Here is a 22,308-nt window from a genome sequence, read left to right as displayed (position 1 = left end):
TTGACTCCAAAATGAACAATGTGTATTTGTGTGAGTGACAAAGTGCTGTGCTTGTTTTGTACGTATTGTGGCAGCCATATTCAGCAGGCTGTGTTCTCTCTCTCTGTCTCTGATGTGTTTTCCATGTGTGCTGGAAAGACAAACACAGCTGCACTTTAATGACACTCAAATGCTTCTGGGATTCAGAATGCATGTGTGTGCATATGTGTGCATGTGTGTGCTCATTTTGACCACTTCAGTGAAAAGTCTGTTGAAGCTACTCTTGCTCTCTATAACTACCGTTCACTCTACCCCCAGAACTCCCCAACTCCGCAACTCAACGCCTCACCTCATGTGAGTGCATGTGAGCGTGCAATGGGTGTGTTCCTCAGAGAGTCATGAAGCCCTTAGTGGTATTTTGTGAGCAGCTATGCCTGCCATGAAATGGTTTGTCAGCATCGTCAACCCTGACTGGTGATCTCTTTACACCCCCCCCTTTACTGTATTCCTCCCATTCATGAAGACATGTACATATACACACACAACATACACACACGCAGACTGCAGGGAGTCCCCGGACGAGATGAGACAGGCTGTGAGCTTCAAATGACCCCGAAAACAGAACTGCTGCTGAGTGATAAATGAGATAAATACACGCTGGCACTCTCTTCCTCTCACTTTCTTTCAGTCTTGCTCTCCCTCATTAACACAAAACAAATGGAGCCATCTCGTCTCTCTCCTCTCCTCCCATCTCTGCACATAAATCTTCCCATCTCTAACACTTGCGCTGCTGGTAAATTTTAATTCTCTTTTGTTTTTCCTCCAGTTTTTTGCAACCTATTAATAGACAAAACAGTTTTCGTTCTCCATCAGCACAGATGTCAGAAACCTAAAATTTAAATAATTGAGCGTAAAACAGCCTGATTTTCTATTATTTCTAAAATTCTGTAATGGGATTAAAATTAACCAGACAGAACTACAGCATCATGATACATCAGTCAGACAAAAACACAGTTCTGTCTATCTGTACACTTCTACAGACACTGTGTGGATTTAACTTTCAGTCAGTTTATACAGTAATATCCTGTCATACTACGGCATGAGTTTAACAGGTTAAACTCGGGAGTCATATATAGTGGAAGCTTTACCGATTACCAGTGCAATAAAGCATGTGGACACAAGCTGTGTTTATATCCTGTAGGAATAATGTGCAGATTAATAGCCTACTACAACAGCTTTGTCACAAAACATAAAGGCATAGACCAAAACATTTATTTAAACAGGCACAGAAGTAGACTGAAAAGTTTCATTGGCAGGTAATGTTGGATCAACAGCCTATTGATTCCAAGTCACCATGACAGAAGGGTGAATCAAACAGCAGTTGTTTGCCACACTGATCCCTTGATTCCCACACAATCTGTTCCTCCTGGTCAGCACTTTTCACAACAGTTACGGCAGAAAATGACAAAGCCAGTAAGATACTTTTATTGATCTGTTGTTTTACTCCACCTCTGTTGTCTCTTTAGATGTCCTCGACTCACCTTCTCCTCCTTTCTTCTCTGATTCCCTCTTTTACAATCCCTCACTCTGTCTGAGCACATTTCAGCCTTGAGGGACCTTTCATCTAGTGTACTCAAAGGGATGCGGTACTCCATTCTACTGCAGCTATGGTACAGTATGGGTGCTTTTGTGTTGTTATTGTCGGTCCATCTATTAATGGCAGTGTCATTCAGAAAGTAGATAAGAGTATGACTCTCTGCTGTGGTAGTCTCCATCTTCCACCTTTTCATAGCAATTTCTCAATTGTTAACACCAGTGAGAGTAACAACATGAATGAATGTGGAAGTTCACCCAAGCTGAACTTAACATCGTAATACCCTTTCAGTCACTATGCACAGCTCAGATCCTAGCTGAGGGTGGTTAAGTAGACTTGAGAACTGTTACTGCACAAATCCACCCGTCTCTGGCAATCCATTACTTGTGAACAACACCTCAGCTTTCAGCTTCACAACAAGAAGTCTTTATCATTGGAACAAACACCACCAAAACATCCCAGACTGATCTCACAATAAGTGGTAGAAATGAGCCCAGAGAAACGATACGTCGCAATTTGCTTGATTCTATGTCCCTAATCAGGACCTAGACTTTTCAGTAAACACATCTTCCAGTGTGACGGGTGCACACAAACTCTCCATCAAGATAAGGTGAAGATTTGACAAGGTAAGGAATACATTCGTGAACATGACTTGGACCCATAAACGTGAATCATATAGCCACACATAATGAACATAAAACAAACTTTGTAAAGCAATAGTAGGGATTCTTCTGCATGAGCTCTGTATGTTCGAGCTTGATATTAGCTTTCATTTTAAGACAATTAAGGGGTCGTGGCTCACAGTAGTGGATTCTCAGCTGATCTCTAGTTTGTCTGATAATGGAGAAACACACAAACACACAAACACAAACACAAACACACACACACACACACACACACACACACACACACACACACACACACACACACACACACACACACTTTTCTTCCAACCATTTCCCATGCTGATGTGATGAAGTCTGGCCGGAAACAGCCATTTCCCTGAATGTTCCCATCTCTCCTCCGGCACACTCCCTCATCCCTGATTCATTGCCAATAAATCACAGAGGGAGAGAGAAACAGAAAGAGAGAGACAAAGCAAGTTAAGAAAAAGTGTAAGAGAGAACGGGTAGGGAAGAAGGAAGGGGAGGCAGCAGTATAAACCACGAGACGACGTATTGGCGATGAGAAAACAGAGACCAGATGTGTGACGTGTCATCGTCAAGTTCAAATTGCCAAATATGGGTGAGTGTACTTTGAAGTGGTAACGTCTCATCTAAGAAAACAACACAGAAGCCATACAAAACCCCATTACTGAACAGATATGCTTTATTTCGTGGGTACTGGTCAAACTCTTAACCAAAAAAAAAAGAGAGGATGAGGTAAATTGCAAAACAAAAACATACAAGACTGTTGGGTAATTTGTTACTCACGCTTTAACCAATTTAACCACTTGTGCACACACAACACATTGAAGTCTATTCTGGAAAAACACAGACTAGGATTAAATTCAATCCATCTTTTCCGTTTCACAAATCAGCACAGACTGAAACTATTTCCACATTGCTCTCCTGCCTTTATTCCCATCCTCCACTTACAGAAACCTATTATGGCAGAGCAGTGTAATGTACGCCACCTGCAAACCCCACCCAACTGAAGAGGCTCTTTGATCATGCCCTCCCTACTGTTTACCCTCCCACAGGGGCTTCAGCTACCACTACTACCTCCCTTGTCGAACCATCAACATCACACCTAAGCACATCACAAGGGATTTCAGTCACTGCTCGAACTCGGTTCATTTCTCTGTGGGTTTACATTATCTCCTAAAATAGAAGTTGGTGTCTGTGTCCTTGTGGCATACCTGTGTTGCTGTAGGAGCAACATCCTTTGTGTTATTTTAACTCGGAGACCTTTAGCTTGACGGCAGTGGAGTTAGACGTTTCCTGTTCAACGAGTCCAGCCAGGGACCTTTGTTTCATGTTGTTTCCCATCTGTCTCCCCCCTAACTTTTTATAATCTCTCTACTATTGGCTCATAATATTGGTCAATTGTCATGGATATAGCTCAGTTGCTCAATTTCAGGAAGCATAGATACCTCCACCACATACGGCCACGTGTTAATCATATGACAAAATTTCTATACATAGGTCGAGTGATAAGTGGCTTACATGCATCACAGCTTCCAAATCGTAATCTGCTGAGGAAAGACTGTGAGATGTAAGTGGACCTTGAGTTAAGGGTGAAAGATTCTGTGTCATTCAGGTCAAGGTTTAGAAGTGTAAAATCAAAGGCTTCAGTTCAAAACTGAAGAGGCCATTTGGATGAGAAGCAAAATACCTTCAAGAATTGAAAGTCCAATTGCTTTTGACTTCTAGATATAAAATTTTTGTAAAACCAAAGGTACAACTACATCTCCAAACTTCTAAACACTTAAAATAAAACTGAAATGACCAGCCTTAGTCATACAACACATTATTTTTGCTTTTAGATATTGTAAAATTGCTGCAAGTAAACTGAAGTCTCTTTCAACAGATGACTGTGTACAGTGTGAGGTGCCATTTTAAGACAGGCTGTTCCTCTAAACCTGTTGCTGTTGACATTTTCTCAGCCACAAACCTGATGGTATGTGTTTTCATAGTAACCCGTACCATCGGCCAGGAGGGTACAGATTGCCATGTAGGTGCAAATGAGGTGACAGAGTGACACATAGATAGAGGCTGACTCATCGTCCACCTATTCTGCTGCATCTGTTCAGTCAGTTATTGTGGCACACAGAAAAATGTCCCTGTTCTAACATACATTATGCTCCCAGCCAGTGCCTTCCTGCACAATCTGTGCAGAGATTTACTGTTCATAATCATATGTTTCTGTTTTAGCCTGTAGAATTAATATTACAAAAATTGAAATCATTAGGTGTGGTTTAAGCAATCAAGATAACAAAAGGAATAATATAGGATAGCTGATTCATAATTAGGATCTCAATATCCACCAAAATAACCCTAATTAGTTTGGTGGACATAATAATTGTGCAGACTTAGATTCAGAGAGGTAAGCACTGTAAAGTTAAAAATAGTGCGGTGCAGAACAATTTCATCAGGAATGACAAGAATTCAGGATTGCGCCATTTCCCGGATTTGTTTATCCAGAGGAAGAGCCATGTAAACACTTTCTATATACAGAACCTTATCACATCTGCACCAAAGGTGCTAGGATGTGTCATACTGCATCAACTATTTTGTATTCTAGTGCAGAAATAGGAATGCACTAATCTACAGTATTTAAGTATTTACCACAGTAACACTACTTAACTACTTTAAATCACCAGGCAAAATTATGATTTTTTTTTTAAGTTAAAATAGAGTTAGGCCGCATCTGTCAGCCATTAAGCCCATTCTGCAGGCCAGTGTTTCCAAGAACCCTGAGTGTATTGGACATGCTCTACAGCAAGGTTGCACTCTGAGGTTTTAGGAAAGGTATGCCGTGATACCTATTGATCATTGTTGAGGCATTTTACCATGGACTCCAGTTGATCAATAATTGACCCAGGTCAATTACAACTTACAGACAGCATCCTTTAAGAGCAGAGAAGCATGTGTTGTTCCCAGGAAAGTTGGCCAAGGTCTCCTGCTATTCACAGCTCTTTTCCCCTACAGGGTTTCCTGTCCTGATCAGCAGGGGCAGACATACCCTCTCATTACGGAAACCGCAGATGAAAATGAGAACAAAATGAGGCCCATTACCACGCGGGCGTGACTAATATCCCTCTACAGACCTCTCCACACACACTGGACACACGCACGCTCGTCACACGCAAGTTATACGTGTGCACAAAAAAGTCAGACATGCACACTAAGATGCGTGTGAATCAATAACGTAACAGAAACAAAGATGAGGGGAAGTTGGTAATAAACTTTGGCTCTATTAAATGGACCAGATCTCGGGCTGCTCTGTGGGCGGTGTCTGGCTCTTTCCACTGAGTGCATCTATAGGTTTGTGAGGGAGCGTATATTCCCTAATCATCCATGATGCCATTAGTGCTAAATGCGACCCTGGTTCAGCCTAATTCCTGCCCACTTATAGTCCTAGCGTTTACTCTTCCCTCCCTTGCCATCTCTTTCCTCTTTTCCCAACCGCTCTTACATCATCTGACCAGTCCTGTAATATTTCATCTCTCCTGTGCTTCTCTCATCTTTTCAAATATCCACTCTACTCTTCATTTCCTCAAATGCCCGCAACATATTCATTAGCTTACTGGAATTCATAATCATCAACTTCTAACCCAATACTAGTCTCGCTCTTGCCTCAATCCTCTTAAAATCCTGGCTTACCAATTTCTGTTCTCTGCTCTACTTTTCTACCTTTTCTTCATCCTCTCATTCCTTCTCATTCCACCCCCTATTTATTCTCTTTGCTGAAGAATCCTCTGCTCTTTCCTTTCCCTTTGTATTTTTCCACCCAAGTGCATCATTTTGTGGCTTGAATACATGTTTCCATTCCAATTTGAATTGATCTAAAAGATAACCACAGGGGACATACGAAGCCCAGCGGGGGCGTCAAGTGTTTTTTTTTTTTATATTTCACTCTCGTTGCTCTATGCTCCAGTTGTACCTTCATCTCTGATTCATCTTAACTTTTTCTTCCCCTTCTACCTTCCTGTCTCCTGTGTTTTAACCGCCTTTCCTCCTCTTTTGCCCATCGGGTCTGCTGAGTGATTTATAGCCTTGCAACAGGCTGGTAGACGCGGGGAAGAGAAAGGGAGGAGAGGTAGATTAAAAGAGGAGGGGTTGAGTAGAAATTGGGCTGTTTGGCGTTTGAAGTACATGAAGGAGTAATATAAAATACACCTGGTCCATCCATGGGGCACTCTGTACACAGAAACAAAGGGAGGGGAGGGAGACGTAAAGGAGGAGAGAGGAGAGGGCCGGGCCACAGGGGGAGAGAGGTGGATGGAAAGGGGGGGAGGGGAGGGGTCACTTCGTGTTTCCTTTCAGGATGGCTTTTATGGTGTAACTTCAAACACTGACCTCCCACACCCCCGCCCCTACATCCCCCCTCTCCTTCACTCCATCCGTCCGTCCATCCGTCCCTCCCTCCTCTTTCTCACTATTGTGTATGGCCAAGTGGACAGTAATAGGCTATTCTTTCATGAGGCTGATTTCAGCACTCTCTGCCCCCCACAGGAAGAGGCCCTTTTTGCTGCCCCTTAGAAGTAAGTGTATTTGTGTGTATGTGTGTGTACATTGTAAATATGCCAGACGGTAGGTATCAGGTGGTTAAAGGAGGCTGCACTGGCCACAGACTCTACAGGCATTTCATTCACTGTGCGCTCCAAATTACAACACAGGAATTGGAGGTAATTTAATCCAGAGAAATCATGTTTCGACATGAGGTTTTACGAAATACTCTCCAGATTTCAGGTACAGCTTAAACATGTATACCTTTGCTTAGGAATAAAGCTAATATTTCATCTGTTGAAAGCTGCGGTACACAGTGTTGAAGGGAAATTTAAAGCCCTAAAAACTCACTGGATATATACAATATTCTTGGCAATGAATGAGTGTTTTATTTTTCCTTCCAAAATTTTATTCAAAGACACCCAGGGGCACTTACCTAACTTATTCATGCCATAAAATGTACAAAAAGATGAGAGGCTTTGCCAATGTTTCCTACAGTCATAGCATATTGAGAGTGATATATAAAAGCTGCTCTCGTCTTGCTAATGACTTCTGGTCCTCTGTGGCTTATAGATCAGTGTGCGTTCATTAATGATACAGGCGTGTGTGCAAGTGTGTGTGTCAATTAGTGGGTGGAGGGGATTAGCCATCCCTAGAGAGCCCTAATTACCACTACACACACAGGCAAAACCATCTTTTTTGGATATTTTTTATGGCTTTTTTCAGCATTTTATTTGGTTGTAAACAGTGCAAACTGACAGGAAGTATAGGAAGCGAGGGAGGGATGCAACAAAGGTTCAAGGCCAGATTCAAACTCAGACTGTCGAGGCTAAATGGTTCCCACCCCCTCCAGACAAACACAGACACCACCCCACACACATTGGCCATGGCCACACAGACATGCACGCACAGAAACACTGGAGGGTATGTGATGTATACAAGCTCTTAAAAGGTTAAATATGTGGACGACGACACAACATAAACACAGACTTAAACAAGTACAGGGTAGTCTGTCCTCGCAGACACAACACATAAACAGGACTGGAGATAACTGTGTTGTCAGACAAACGAAAAAATGTACAGCTCAAGAATCACAGCTACTTAAAGAGAGCAGAAGATCCACATAGATAGGAAGATAGAGGTTTCCAAAAGAGAAAGGCACACTTCCAAAACTTAGAAGTAGAGCAGAGGGAAGGTATATAGAGCTCTTTATACAGTAGAGTGCCTCCTACCTCTCTGTAGTTCACTTTGGGCTCTATTCTCTTCCGCTTTCTGCCCTTCCCCTGATGACTCTGACTGAGGAGAATCCATTTTACAACCTGCAAGAGGGAGGATGGGAGGGTGAGGTGATGAAGGCGGGAAAAAGAAGGGAGGGTAGAGGTAGAGACAGAAACAAAGTGGCATGTTTTGAGTGAGCGGGATTGAGTCAGTGAGAAGGAGAAACAGAAAAATGGGGGACAGCAGAGAAGTAATCAGAAAGGTGTTAACCCCCAATGACAGAGAGAGAAAGGAAAAAGGAAAAGGTGTGAGAGTGAGCGGTCACATTCAATAGCAGAAAGTTAATATAAACAGACATGTGGCGCACTTTCCATCTCTCAAGTGGAAAGGCACACAGGAATATACATATGCACACTCTAAGTAAGCCAACAGCATGCAAACGTTGACAGAGTGCAAGGCAGGCACATAAACACAAATGTAAAACAGTCTATCTTCAGTCCTCTCCCTCTGTCTCTCTTTCTTACACGCACACATTAAATCCAACGTTCAGCGCTCACTTATGCTCCGTATATAACCTATGGAAACGGCCAGCTAAGACAAAAGAGTAATAGTGAAAGTATGCTGCTGTGACGGAGCCTGGAGCGCAGCAACTCCCTACACCATATATCTCCATTAAACAGCCAATCACTATCAAGGCCAAACTCTATCTCCTCTCCTCCGCTTCAGTTTATATCTCTGAGAATAATTACATAGTTTTAAGTAGTACTAATGCATAGTACAGTTTTAAATGTCAAAAGTGAGGTTTCTAAACACTTTAACAGCACATAAAGTGGTAGAGTTATTTCTAAGATGCGGAAATCACTCAAGTATTCTTTTTTATAATATGTGACAAATATTCTTTTCTTCTTCTGGTCTGATTCAGATTTCTTTAAACAGACAGATAAGTGGGAGAATTGGACAGTATAAGCAAAGCAATTCAGAACAACACGGGAGCTTTATGGGAAATCTGATAGGCAGCACAGAATGACACGCAACAGATGTACAGCACTGTGTGCCGCACTTCACTCAGGGACAGACAGAGGGGGAAACTGAAACAGGGAGCAAATGAGAAAAAGATTGGTAGATGGAGTGCAAGAGAGGTAGAGATAAGAGATGGTATCAAACATTGTGAAACAGAGCGTGTAAATGAGACCGAGCAGAGAAAAACAGAGAGGAAGCAGTACAGAGAAACAATGGCAGAATAACTGAGTGAAGGAAGAGAGTGATGAGAATCAGATGACAATCATATCAAGCTGTCTAAGGTGCAATATTTCAAATGTGAGCGCTGCCCCCGAGTCTGTCTGCCACTCCCTTAAGATGAGAAGAAGAGACTTAAAAAAGAGAGGAGAGGAGAGGAGAAGAGAGAGTGCTTACCTCTTCTTTGACTTCTTCCACCAGCCTTGCCTGTGACCACACGGCACTCCTTTCATACAGCCACTGAACGACAGAGAAGAAGGGAAAGCAGTGAGCCGGGGGCAAGTGATCGGGACAGAGTGGAATGCTTTGCAGAGGCAGAGAGAGAGAGAGAGAGAGAGAGAGAGAGAGAGAGAGAGAGAGAAAAAGAGAGAGCGAGAGAGAGAGAGAGAGAGAGAGAGAGAGAGAGCAAAGCAGGAAGGGGAGGGAGAGGTGGGAGGAGAGGGAGGAGGTGGGAGCGCGATCACTTGTTCCTCTGACGGAAACTCGCGAATTGACTCCGGAGGATGAGAGAAAGGAGGAAGAGTGGAGGAGAAGAGACAAGAGGAGGAGGAGGAGGAGGAGGAGGAAAAAAATCACCTCAATAACTAGCAACTACAGAACGGACGGTCACCTCAGTCCTCTACACATCCACTCCTCCACCATTACACACACGTAGAGCCATGCATGCAAACACACACCTACGCACAGAGAGCAGCTAGTAGGCACAAACACACAGCACTTACTCTCTAACCTTATTAAGGCTTTCAGCAGAGCCACTGCTCAAGTGATGTGAATCACATATCAGAGCGATGACGGCGAGGGTTCTATGTGTTTATGGTAATGTGTGTGTGTGTGTGTGTGTGTGTGTGTGTGTGTGTGTGTGTGTGTGTGTGGTGTGTGTGTGGTGGGAGAAATATAAGGAGACAGACAGAAGTGCATGGAAGCAAGGTGTTTATAATGTCACATCACACACACAAACAAGCTATTTTTCCAGCTATTAGCTACTAGCCACACACAAAGTTCAGTGCTATAACTGAGTACTTCTCTCTGTGCAGTATACAGGTACTCCAGCAGAAATAGCATGATGGTGTGTGTATAAGCCAAGGATGGAGAGAGAGAGAGAGAGAGAGAGGCAGACACAGAGAGGTACAGGGAGAGAGAGAGGTGTTAGAGTGGGCTGTATAGAATGTAGTGAGTGTTGAAGCAGTAAATTGGCATTGTGTAACAGGATACCACACATAGCTCTTTTGCTGCCTAGAGCCCCACTACCATTCCCTGAATAGCAAGGCTTTTGTCTACCTCAAACTCTCTCTTCATTCCGCGCCCCCGTCTGTATAGTGTCTCTCTAGTGAATCAATAACAGATTGCGTGCAGAAGTTGTTCAGAACTTACACCTCTCACTCATAAACACGTATGAAAACCTAATAAATCACACCCCTCATTGAGTTTAAAGTAGTAATTTGGGATTTTGTAATCTCCCTGAGATCAAAAATAAGAATCCTAAATAAAAAATAAGAATATATTAGGATTTAAATCAAACAATCGGAATAAAAATAAGCAAATGAGACTAAAAATTTGACCAAGAATTTTGTGAGGCACTATATTCATAAAAAGTATTGAGGTTCAGCAGACGGCCCTAATTTCCAACAGAGAAAGTTTGAGCTCCAGTAATTGGCACTTTTTTCTTTGTCATGTGAGCCAATTTAACTTTTTTAAAGGCTGCTCAGACTTACTACCTCGAGGTAAATCCAAATCCAATTTCTGCCTGGGAAAACAGTAAATGTTAAAGTAAAAAATACTAGGTGTAGCAATTTAAGTAACTGTGTGTATGATAATTGGTCTTAAAAAAGACATTTTGATAAGGCAAGCAGAAAAAGCCAAACATAAAATGTTAATGTAAGTTATAGGAGTTAGGAGAAGGTACCAGACTGAAAGCTCTGGTGAATCAAGGGTACTCTTTATTTAAATGTAAAGTATTTCAGCCCAGATCCATCATCCCAAAGGGAGAGCTTACTCATCTAAACTCTGAGGTCTAAAATAGGCCAGCAGTGGCCTTCCCATTCCACATCTCTTAGTCCGGGATCGGTGAATGTCATTGTTTATTATTAGGCCGAACCATTTCCTGCCTTTCTCCAATTCAAGCACATTGTCAAGCGATGGATAGCAGGCTGAGGAGAGAGACAGAGACAGTGAGTGTGCAGAGAGAGAGAGAGAGAGAAAGAGAAAGAGAGAGAGAGAGAGAGAGAGAGAGAGAGAGAGAGAGAGAGAGAGAGAGAGAGAGAGAGAGAGAGAGAGACTTAAAAATGTCTTTTTGCCTAGTGTACATAATACACAAGCACTTGCATTTGTAAAAGGTTTCTATCGATCCGGCTGATCTTATTAGCTGGTGACTGGCACATCAAACATAAAAAAGCCTCTGCAAGAACACTCTAGCCATCATCCAATCAGGTGTGAGAAAACAGCAGTCCCTCCACGCTGTCCTTCCCACCCTCAGAGGCCCCCTGAAAGGATCCAGTTACATCATCACATAATCTAGAAGGTGATGGTTCCCAGACAGCAACACAAGCACGGACACACAAAAATACACTTACACACAGTGGTAATTAAGATCAGTTACCATGGAGATGGGAGAATTGAAGAAGCTGTTAAAGTGGATTGATTGTGTGTGTGTGTGTGTGTGTGTGTGTGTGTGTGTGTGTGTGTGTGTGTGTGAGCCTTGCAATCCTTGTATCTATGACCGTGGGTCTCTTTTCAATTAGAGGGCAGAGGCAGAGCAGCACTGCTCACCTTGTCAAGCTATAGTAACAGTCTGGTAAGAAAGGTGATGATAATGATTTAACAGCACTATAATAAAAATAACTGCATCATCTCTTTTTAGAACTAGCTATGCTTACTAAACAGCCAGTGATGCCTGGTATTAAGTTTATTATCAAGAAGTCATCAAATGTTCAAAAACGTTCTTCAAGTTGAACAACAAGTAAGTTTTATGCTGTTATCGGGGAAAGCCATAACTGTCTAGCAGTTTCAGAATGCCTACTGGCTAACAGTCACACATCATTAAAGCTGTAGGATTTATATATTTACAGCTATTTACTTCTAATATGACACTTAATTTTCATTATGAGAGCGTCATTACACTGCTATTTACAGCTATTAAATACTGAGACAAATGCTACACCGCTCCTGTCATCTAAGAGCAAATTGCTTCGAGCATTCCCATCCCAAAAACACAAAATGTTGCCACTACTGCTAGCTTTGTACTGGATCCAAATACAACATCTTAACCTACATTGCAATCTAGTTAATGAAATAATCTAAAACCATACTGATTCGTTATTAAGGACAAAAGCCGTCAGGTATCACCATGCTTTCAAATACAGCCAATCAGGTTGTTGAATGTTGTCAGTAAACACAAAGTGACCACTGAATGGTAAGAACAGCTTAGCAGAGAAAAACTAAGAAGAACTAAAAGAAAACTGAAGTGAAAGTGAATTATGCTACCATTTAAGGACTGACAAAAAAGGTAAAACAATGACAGGTACAGTATATGGGAGAGGTCTGGATATCTTAAAGTGACTAAGTTTGAACAAAGACTTGTCAACAGCCAGATAAAACCAAGATTGGAAGAAGTAATCACTTCTATAACCAGAAACTAGTCTAATGAGTAAACACAAGACTATGAAATTATCGCTCTATGCATGCATGCGCCAGGTACAATAGGATCACAACAAATACTAAATAAGTACTTTAACGGTCAACATTAGTACCCCAAAACAACATCTGTGTGTTAAGTTGTTGCTATTACACATTATGATAAAGAAACATAAAAAGGAGAAGATGCCTTTAAGCACAGAATGAAAAGAGAGGTTCAGATAGCACAAAATCAATGGTGCTGAATTATTGTATTACTGTATGGACTACAAGTTAATTGAGCACGCATAGAAATAATGTATTTTATACATTTTAGTTTAAATTGATTTAAGAGTGAAATGTTTAACTAGTTCATTTGGTTGGTGGTTTAGCTTTTTATGAAACTATATCATATATTTTAAGGAAATAATGTCAAACTATATTTTTTTTATAAATGACAGAAGAAAGAAGGACTCTTCATACCTTTGGAATTCCCGGTCGATCGAGCCAGTCAGCATAAATAGCATCGAGGGTGAGGCCTTTTCTGGAACACAATGGCAAGTGTTAGTATTATTCCTATTATTATAGCAATGACTGTTATTGCCCAAGACAACCGATGAAAACATGGCTCTGGGAAAATACTGTGAGGGTCATGCGGACTTGAGGTTTAGGCCAACACCTTAAACAAAAAGAGGGGCACACCCACTTTCCTATGCACGGACAAGCAAACAGGCATGTGCAGACAATGAATTGGATTTATATGTACACATGTAGGGTAAGCAATAATGTGTGTATATGTGTGTGAGTGTAGCTGAGGAAGGGCTCAAGTGGATGGTTTTCACGTCAAAATGGTCATATGTCATACACTAAACAGACACTGTGACAGAATTGGCTTGCAAAGACAAATGTGCCCACATATAAACAATTTATAAGCAGTCCAGTGTGTATGAAAACTGTAACCTATACAAAGTACACACCAAGTTGAAGAGTAACTACGCAGCATATCCCCTCGTCATCAATCCTGCCCGCCTGTGCTTAAAGGAAAATTCCACACTTGGCTAGTCTGAAGCTGTTACTGTATATTAATCTGTGATATTCAGCCCATTATAGGAGTTATTTTGTAATGGAAAGTTGTAATTTACATTTCTGTACACCCATTTTCTCTCAGTTATGCTCTTCTAACTGAAGCTCAATTAGTGATTTCCCACATTAGCCAAAAACATATTTTAAAGATCTAAGTCCAATCAGAATACGCAGATAAGGGAATCTCAAGTAAACACGCCTTTGCACATTTTTTCTCCAAACAAAATGCTTAAACATTGCTTTTACACAGGTTACACATGAACAAATAGCTAAATATAAACACAACCACATGTGTTGTGCACAGCTTTTCCATGACAGTGTGATTGCAACATGTTTCTGTCATCTATTACAGCAGTGGTCCTGAAGGGACCCCTTTTCTATCATTGAGTAAACTGATGACCCCTCATTAAGTTACATATTTTATAGACGGTTAACCCTTATATTCAATCGATAACAATAACAGCACAGAAAAACTGATAAACTGCGCAATTTAGACCACATAGTGAACACATTAAGTGCAGGAAGGGAACCACTGTATTACAGTACGTAAATAGGTCTATTTAACTGTAATGCTCATTACATGCCAGAAAACTGTGCTAATCGTAGACCTTTCCTACTAAAGGTGCCATAAAGGGTTTAACCTATGTGCAATTTAAGCACATCTCAGACTCACCTCTACATTGCTAGACTTGGCTCAATATCAGTCCACCTGTACTTTACCCCCCTCTTAACGCTTTGAGCTAAAAGCTAATATTAGCAACACACTCACAATAAATTGTGAATGTCAAGGCAAGCTATTCAATACATGTCAAGATATTTAAACTTTGTACCATAGTGTTGTACCAACAAGCTGGAGGGCCAATAGACAGACCATTGACCAATACTGAGCCACACCACTGGGGCTAAAAATGGTTTAAAGAGACTGGCATTTTGTTGCAAGGTCAAGACTTTGCTCCTTGCTTCCACAAGTCCGTGTCCCAATGCATCATTTCCTATTGTATATTTGCTGGCAACTATGGCAGATGGAGAATGGGCGTTCAGTAAATTGAAGCTCATAAAAATGTCTTTACACTCTACAGTGTACTAGAAGAGGTAATACTCCCCATAAAGTACCAATTTTCCCAGAAACTGGACGTCATCGGTGATATCACCACAAGGAAATTTTAGCTCTTGGCATTTGGAGTTGAACCAAAATATATGTAATATAAAATATATATAAAGACTAAACATCTGCCACACCAACAAAGAGATACTATAAGGTAGGATTATATGGGATTATGTGAGCATAGTTTTCTGTTTGAGCAAACAAAAGGTTAATACAGTTAATACACCACACTGTCAAATACGGTTTTATAATAGGACTAAATACAAATAAGCTTTATGTCTCACAAGAGCAGCCAAGACATGTATCTACCGGTTCTTTCATGTTGAGCTTAGTAACTTTATTCCATTTTATTTGTTATTCACCGTAATGGAGATATCTGAGAACATACTGTCGAGCGATGGTGATGCCTGAAAACAGTGGTTTCTTATTAACACAAGTCAATGATTGTATTGATTTTTTAAAATGTGTGTTAATAATTTTTAGGTTTAGTCTTGTAAATATTATGTTCCCAATTTAGACTAGAATGGGCAGGGTACATTACCCTGCAGCCTGCACACTGAATGGCCATGACCTTCAACCGTGAGTGTCTATTCTCATCTTAAACCTTAGTCTTCTGGAGGGTTGTTTACTGAAAGAGGCATCAGATCCAAATATTGACTTCCCCAACTTCCTCTGTTTAATTCAATCTATCTCTACTAGTCCAGCAGCACGCTCCACATGACAGAAATGGCAAAAAAAGACAACATTCAGAGCAGAGGAAGAGAGGGCTAAGAACAGAAGCGTTAAAGTGCTGGGAGAAACAAAGTGAAAGACAGACAGGGAGAGAGAGAGAGGGACAGAGAGACAGGCAGTAGAAGAGGTTAATGAGGCAATCAGGAGAAATAGAGAACTGAATGATTAAGTGAGCGCAGAGAGGGAGAGAGAAAATTAGAGAGGAGGAGAGCAGGAGGAGCAGTTATCCTTTTACACTTCAATTAATATCAGAGTGGATGAGACTGCTCTCTTAACAGGATTGGTGTTGGAAGCTTTTGCTGGTCATGTTCCACAGCAGGACCAAGTTAGTCAAAGAACAGAGGCAAAATCAACACATACTCATGTTTTTGACAGTAAATCTAGTAATGAGTCACATCTGTTGAGAAAAAACATCTAATCCAAACAGAAAACTAATGAAAAACATATCTTTAAAATTTTGTCTGGAACTGGAAACTAGGCTACCAATACTTGAGCAGAAACCAAAGTGGTTTTAATGCGTCTTGGCATATTTTTCATTATTCATGAATTACACTGTGAGCATTATTCATAGGCTCTTACATACCTCTCCATGTCGGGAAAGTTAATCAGCAGCATTCGCAGGAAATCCTGTCCAAAAAGAACAAAAAGAGATGGACAGAAATGGAGGCATTTAGGGAGGTGTGGGAGGAAGAAAAAAAAAAAGAAAGAGAAAGGCATACCTGATCTTAAGTCAGGAGTACAAGGTCAAACTGTGTTTATGTTACATCCATTATTTAGTGAGAAGACTCAGCCTGCCACCGAAGAAACAGGAGCCAGGTGGAACACATCACATATCACACACACGGACACACACGTACATACAGACTTCCAGGTGTGATCACTCAGCTTCGTGGCCCCAGCAGAATAAACATATGTGGCTAAAAGCTGATGTACGGCCATCAATTTGAAAGGCTGCTAACACAGTTGACATGAGCCTCCAATTAATTTATGGAAATAACACCGTGCCTCAGAGACAGGTCATATGAAAACAGTTCAAATCTGAGCTCAGATTTTATTAACAGCCACTCAAGTAGCCGCAGGTCAACAACAAGGTTTTCTCTTAAGTTAATCAAGTAAAAATGAGTTTCCTATACTACAGACTCACCTGAGACAAAATCAGTTGCCCATGGTATTTCTTCACAAATAATCTGAAGAAGTCAATGAATGGTTGCTCTCCCACTTGACTGCCCAAGAACCTGAGGAGGAAGTAACCCTGGACAAAGGGACAACACGAATAAAGACATGATCCATCAAAGACAACACAGAGAAACACAGCAGCAACATCTATAGTGAATATAAGTGCTGTTCCAAGCACATCTAATGTAACAAAAAGTGGGCCACATAAAAGCATATTAGTTTTTTTTTTTATAGTTCCCTTCCTTTCCTACAACCTTCATCCATTTTTTTCTCCTTTCCTTTCTGCCCCACATTTATCTCACCTTGAGGTAGTGGACTTGCATGAAGGCTTTGTCAGGGTTGAGGGCATGTTTAACTGTGGAGGAGCCAGACTCACTGACCTGACCAGTGTTTTCCATGTTAGGTCTGCAGAAGGACAAATAGAGCACAGAAACAAAAATACACACAAAAGATAAGACAGGTAAGGAAATGTGCATACACAGGGGGAGAGGGATGAAGTTAGAGAACCTAAGCAACGAGTTTTTTATTCCATCCCACTCTAACAGACATTTTAGATGCAGGAAAACCACAATTTCTACAGAGCAAGAATACACTGTCAGCAACACAAAATCCAGCCACTCAGCCAGTCCTCTCAATGGTGAACACATTGCCAAGTTGCCATACTTTGCCTGAGGCAGGCTGGAAATCAAACTGCAGATTTATAATAGCATGCTACGCTGTTTATATGACCTCACAGTGCTGCGCTCTGACTTTACTGCCTGTGACTCACTGAGCGAACATATAACACTTCCACAAAAAAGTACCCCCGTCTACAGGCACAGAAGAGGCATGCTCTAGGTTTCGCCTTCCCTGTCACACAGATACAAATCATCCCTTCAACCTCCATAAACACACAGACAAACACACATAAACCCAATAAAAGACAAACAAACAGGGCGCTGACGTGGGATGCTGTGCAATGATAGTTTCAGTTAGCCGGTATTGATCAGGCTGAGCAGATTAACTCAGTGTGCCAATAGGAAGGCCTTGAAGGATCACCCTCCTGCCAAGTCGATACGCTAGGCGCCTGGCCCACTAATCAATACACCTTTCATCACTGGCTAGCACTTTTCCACAGGACTACTTCATGACAGGGCCAGACACACACACACACACACACACACACACACACACACACACACACACACACACACACACACACACACACACACACACACACACACACACACACACACACACACACACACACACACACACAGATCAACAGGGAGACCATAAACACACATTCAAAATCGCATTCACACCATTCATGTATGACCTAAAACCACAATGTTTAATCTCTCGAGTTAGGCTTCAGCTATGAGCCACAAGTTGGTCTTTGTCCAGGCATGGTGAGCAGAAGAGCAGGGACAAGGGGGGAGATGAGTAGATTAGGGTTTAGCACAAAAGCAGGAGGAGGAGGATGTGTGGGAGAAATTGAGGACAGGAGATAGACGGGAATGTTTGGTTTGCTCAGTGGACTGAGAGAGGAAGTCATCAGCTTCTTGGAATTTCTAAATTCGACTGGACACTCTTAAAAAGACTTTCATCATTCAAAACAGGGTGTGCTCCCCATTGAGTGCATGCGCGCATGTCGTATGAACTTTACGTGTGAGAAAAATCACAAAACTAATTACCTGAATTGGGAAAACACATTTTGAAACACCTTTGGAACAGTAATGATGCTCAGTGTCTATACATTAAAAACAATGGATATATGGATTTACAGAAGGAAAAACCTGCATTATAAAATACATTGTTTAGTTATTATTCTCCATGTATCATGGCCACATGGCCATTAACTTGGTCTCTGCCCAGTCTCCTGCCTGTAGTGCCCATGTCTGTCTGTTACTACTGATAAGATGAAATAGACTCTTTTTATGACAGCAGGACGTTCTGTATCCCTGGGAAATTGTGTGTGTGTGTGTGTGTGTGTGTGTGTGTGTGTGTGTGTGTGTGTGTGTGTGTGCATTTGCCAGACAGAGAAGTACAGAGAGAAAGAGGGACTGGATCAAGAGGCAAAAACAATGACAGAACATGTATTTCTAGAAGAGAAAATTTGTCGGTTTCGTGCGTCAGAGATACCGCCGGCACAGTGCAGAGAGGGAAAATGTTTATCCATCACTGCCGTGTTAGACAAAGGAACTCCACCCTTCCCACTGTCCAGACCAGGGATGTATGGATGTGTAAATCCCTGTCTTCCGTCGTCTCTCTTTGTCAGTAATGATTTACTACAGCTTGAATAAGAATCGCTGCTCGCTGCCTTGGAGAATCAAACAATAGCTCAATGTATCGCAGAATAAATGGTGCTCTTATCTGACTTGTAGGCCATGTGTGTGAGAGGGAGGGTGGTTGTGTGTGTTTGTGTGTGTGTGTGTGTGAGTAGCCATGCATATACCTGGGTGTGTCTGAGATTGAGAGAGAGAAAGAGCGGGAGGAAATCAGGAGCTATTACTGACAGAACTTAATGTGAAACGTACACACACACACACACACACACACACACACACACACACACACACACACACACACACACACACTTAGAGGTTTATAGCTCCGCGAGCCATATCCTGACAAATTACACTGGGTTGACTGTGGAAACCGGATAAGGTAGAGCAGCACTCCCAGCAGCCCAGTGAATCAGCAGGGAGAATGGCGTCTGGCCCAGGCTGCCCTAAATATAACTCATCTGAAATGGACTGATAAACACTGGCCACTGGGGCCCCTTCTGGATCACGGGGTGTCGATTGTGACCCACTGAACTTGGAAAGCACAATTTGCCATTTAGCCTTTATGTGTGTATTTGTGCATGCGTGTATGGCGGTGAGGTTCTGCATATCTCTCTGTAGATCCCATTGCGTTTCCTTTCCCTTCACAGTGTTGTCTCTGACATGCCTCTGTGCATTTTGACAACCAGTTTGTGTTTATTTTTACTATGTTTCACCACACTTGTAATGCTTAACAGTGGAGCCCGCCTCAGAACTTGGACATACTGGCAGTTTGGCCCACACCAAAAAGTAGCATGGCTTGCTCCCAACTTGGAGTAAACTATGATCTTAGTTACATCAAACCCTCCAATGCCCCATATGGTCACAGTGTTAATGAGAATTGTTCTGATAAAGTACCAATATTAAGGATGCAGACAGACAAATTATCGCCCGATAATGGGAAATTTTCATTTTTATAAAATAACAGAATAATTTAATTATATACAAATAAATATATATTATATAATCATATGTTAAATTATATATATTAATAATATTTTTTAATTCTAGTGCAAAACAATTGATAGGCTTTAACTTTACCAGAAAAAACAAATGAACATTTGAAGAATCAGAACCGTTGCTTGTTTGTTGTTGCGTAAACAATAGTGATGTCAGTTAGATTTGGTTCGATCAGAGCCGTGAGATATTAAATCTTCCATCTTTCCTAGACTTTCATACCCCCAGTTGTGTAAAAACTACAGGTTGAAAACTTCTTTTTAAAACACAAAATGAGAAGCAGGTAATAATTGGTTATTGTATCAGCTGGAAAAAATATATTGTGCATCCCTAACTAATATATATCATGATATGGCAAACATACGCAAAATCATACATAATAATCAAACGAAGAGTATAAATAGAAAGAATACGATGCTTAATGAAAGACCACTGTTTGAGACTGAATGAACAACTGGGAAGGGGTCAAAGTAATTGGCCAGAGAAAGATCAAGGACACCACATACAATGACAAAGACCCTCCTTGAACTGAGATAGGGTTACAGTCTCCCTCCAATAGACCCATGAGATGTGGTTAAATGCACCTGAAAGTTGAGATTTTTTGTGGGGTGGGGTTATGGTTAGAGCACACTGTTCCCAAGGTCAAGGTCAATCATGTTATGTCATCAAAACCCATGTGCAAAACAAAAAAACTTCAGCAACTAATTTTGTTGCTGCAGAATATGAATTGGGATATAAAAAAAAATGGAACGCCTAATTTTACAGGTCTGCAATTTGGTAGTAATTCCTTGAAAATCTCCTGCGAGGGTTTCCTGGAAATAACTATGTAAATTTCCTAGGATAATATTAATTTTCTTGAAAGAACGGCTCTGCTTCAATCCAAGTAAATATTCAGTTATTATTCATTTATTACTGGCAACCTTATTCTTCATATTGAATTGTATGCTTGCCTGTAGGCACATTTCACATTTCTGCATGTTCAGCTGACCTGCTGTGCACAAAGATACACAGCAATTAATCGGATATTATTGAACACTGACTCCATTTTCCACATAATTAGTACTAAATTGAAAAGCTATTTCAAGGAAACTTGAAAATCATATGAAATTATTGAGAAATGACAACCAAACAGGGAATATTGATGCTCTAAGAAAACTGCATTGTATTTGCAGAGTAAAAACTGTACCTGACTGTGTTTAGTCATTAAGATAATGTATGAGCAGGGTTCCTTTATGCCTCAATAGGCTTTATTGTTGCTGTAAGAGATGTGAGGATTAAGAAATAGCTTTTCCTTGGGCCACTTAAGCAATTACTTGTCTATTCAATACTGTGTTTCCATGTAACATAATCAGTAAAAATGTATGCATCCACGCATATGGGCGTGTAAGTCTTTGCCTATGTGTGAGTGCATGTATTGCTAGGGAATTTTGCAGAAGTTTTATGTTGTTGATTTAACCCTGTCAGGTGCAGAGAAACCTAATACTGATCCTCCTAATCACCCATGCGTCTGCCTCATAGGGGAACACCCTGATAGACAGACAAAAGTATATGTTTAACCCTTTCGTTCACACACAGATTCCTATTTCAAGATATATCTTGGTCACAATAATGAATTTTATCATATTTAAGCCTACCACAACTGTGAAACTTCATAATGCATAACATACACTAGAGGCTATTAGCAGAAAGAGTAACACATTTACAAACAAAGTCACCCTTGAAGCACTGAAGCCATTTAAAGCCATTTAAAGCCATTTAAACCCATGAGGATGGTCCTGAAAGGTAACGAATAACAATGCAAACACTGAAGTGTTCCACTAATGTAGCTTGCACCATTGAGGACAGCTTAAATTGATTTGAATTCTAAATACTATTAATTTATAAATTTATACGTGTTTCCATTCTGTGATGACAACGAATTCATAGTAAAGTGACATAGAAGTTTGTGCGAAGCAGTAGTGCCATGAAATCAATAAAACATTGATTTGCTGTCACGTTCTGTACGGTCTCTTACAAGCGTGAATCTCAATAGCGTAATCTCCAGTGAAGAGGCTTTTTTTATTCAAAGGAAGCAACAATATGAAAAATAGAGTGCTAACAAGTGTTAACATTTTCCCACCCTCAAACGGTTAACTCCAG

General features: G+C 41.0%; 1 protein-coding gene across 4 annotated transcripts in view; it reads right to left on the bottom strand.

Moving 5' to 3' along the window:
- The window catches only part of aopep (aminopeptidase O (putative)), a 71,836-nt gene that overhangs the window by 25,993 nt on the left and 23,535 nt on the right, over nucleotides 1–22,308 (bottom strand). Inside the window, exons 9-14 of one of the 4 annotated variants that reach the window (XM_051422870.1) lie at nucleotides 17,209–17,311; nucleotides 16,875–16,982; nucleotides 16,314–16,357; nucleotides 13,294–13,354; nucleotides 9,379–9,441; nucleotides 7,980–8,066 (exon numbers count right to left, since the gene is read on the bottom strand). In XM_051422870.1, the coding sequence (XP_051278830.1) occupies nucleotides 7,980–8,066; nucleotides 9,379–9,441; nucleotides 13,294–13,354; nucleotides 16,314–16,357; nucleotides 16,875–16,982; nucleotides 17,209–17,311 (466 nt within the window). The other 3 variants (XM_051422872.1, XR_007887491.1, XM_051422871.1) reach the window with 3 other exon arrangements.

This window comes from Dicentrarchus labrax, unplaced genomic scaffold, assembly GCF_905237075.1.
Source record: "Dicentrarchus labrax unplaced genomic scaffold, dlabrax2021, whole genome shotgun sequence".
Classification (NCBI taxonomy): Eukaryota; Metazoa; Chordata; class Actinopteri; family Moronidae; genus Dicentrarchus; species Dicentrarchus labrax.
This window is presented reverse-complemented; position numbering and strand designations above follow the sequence as displayed.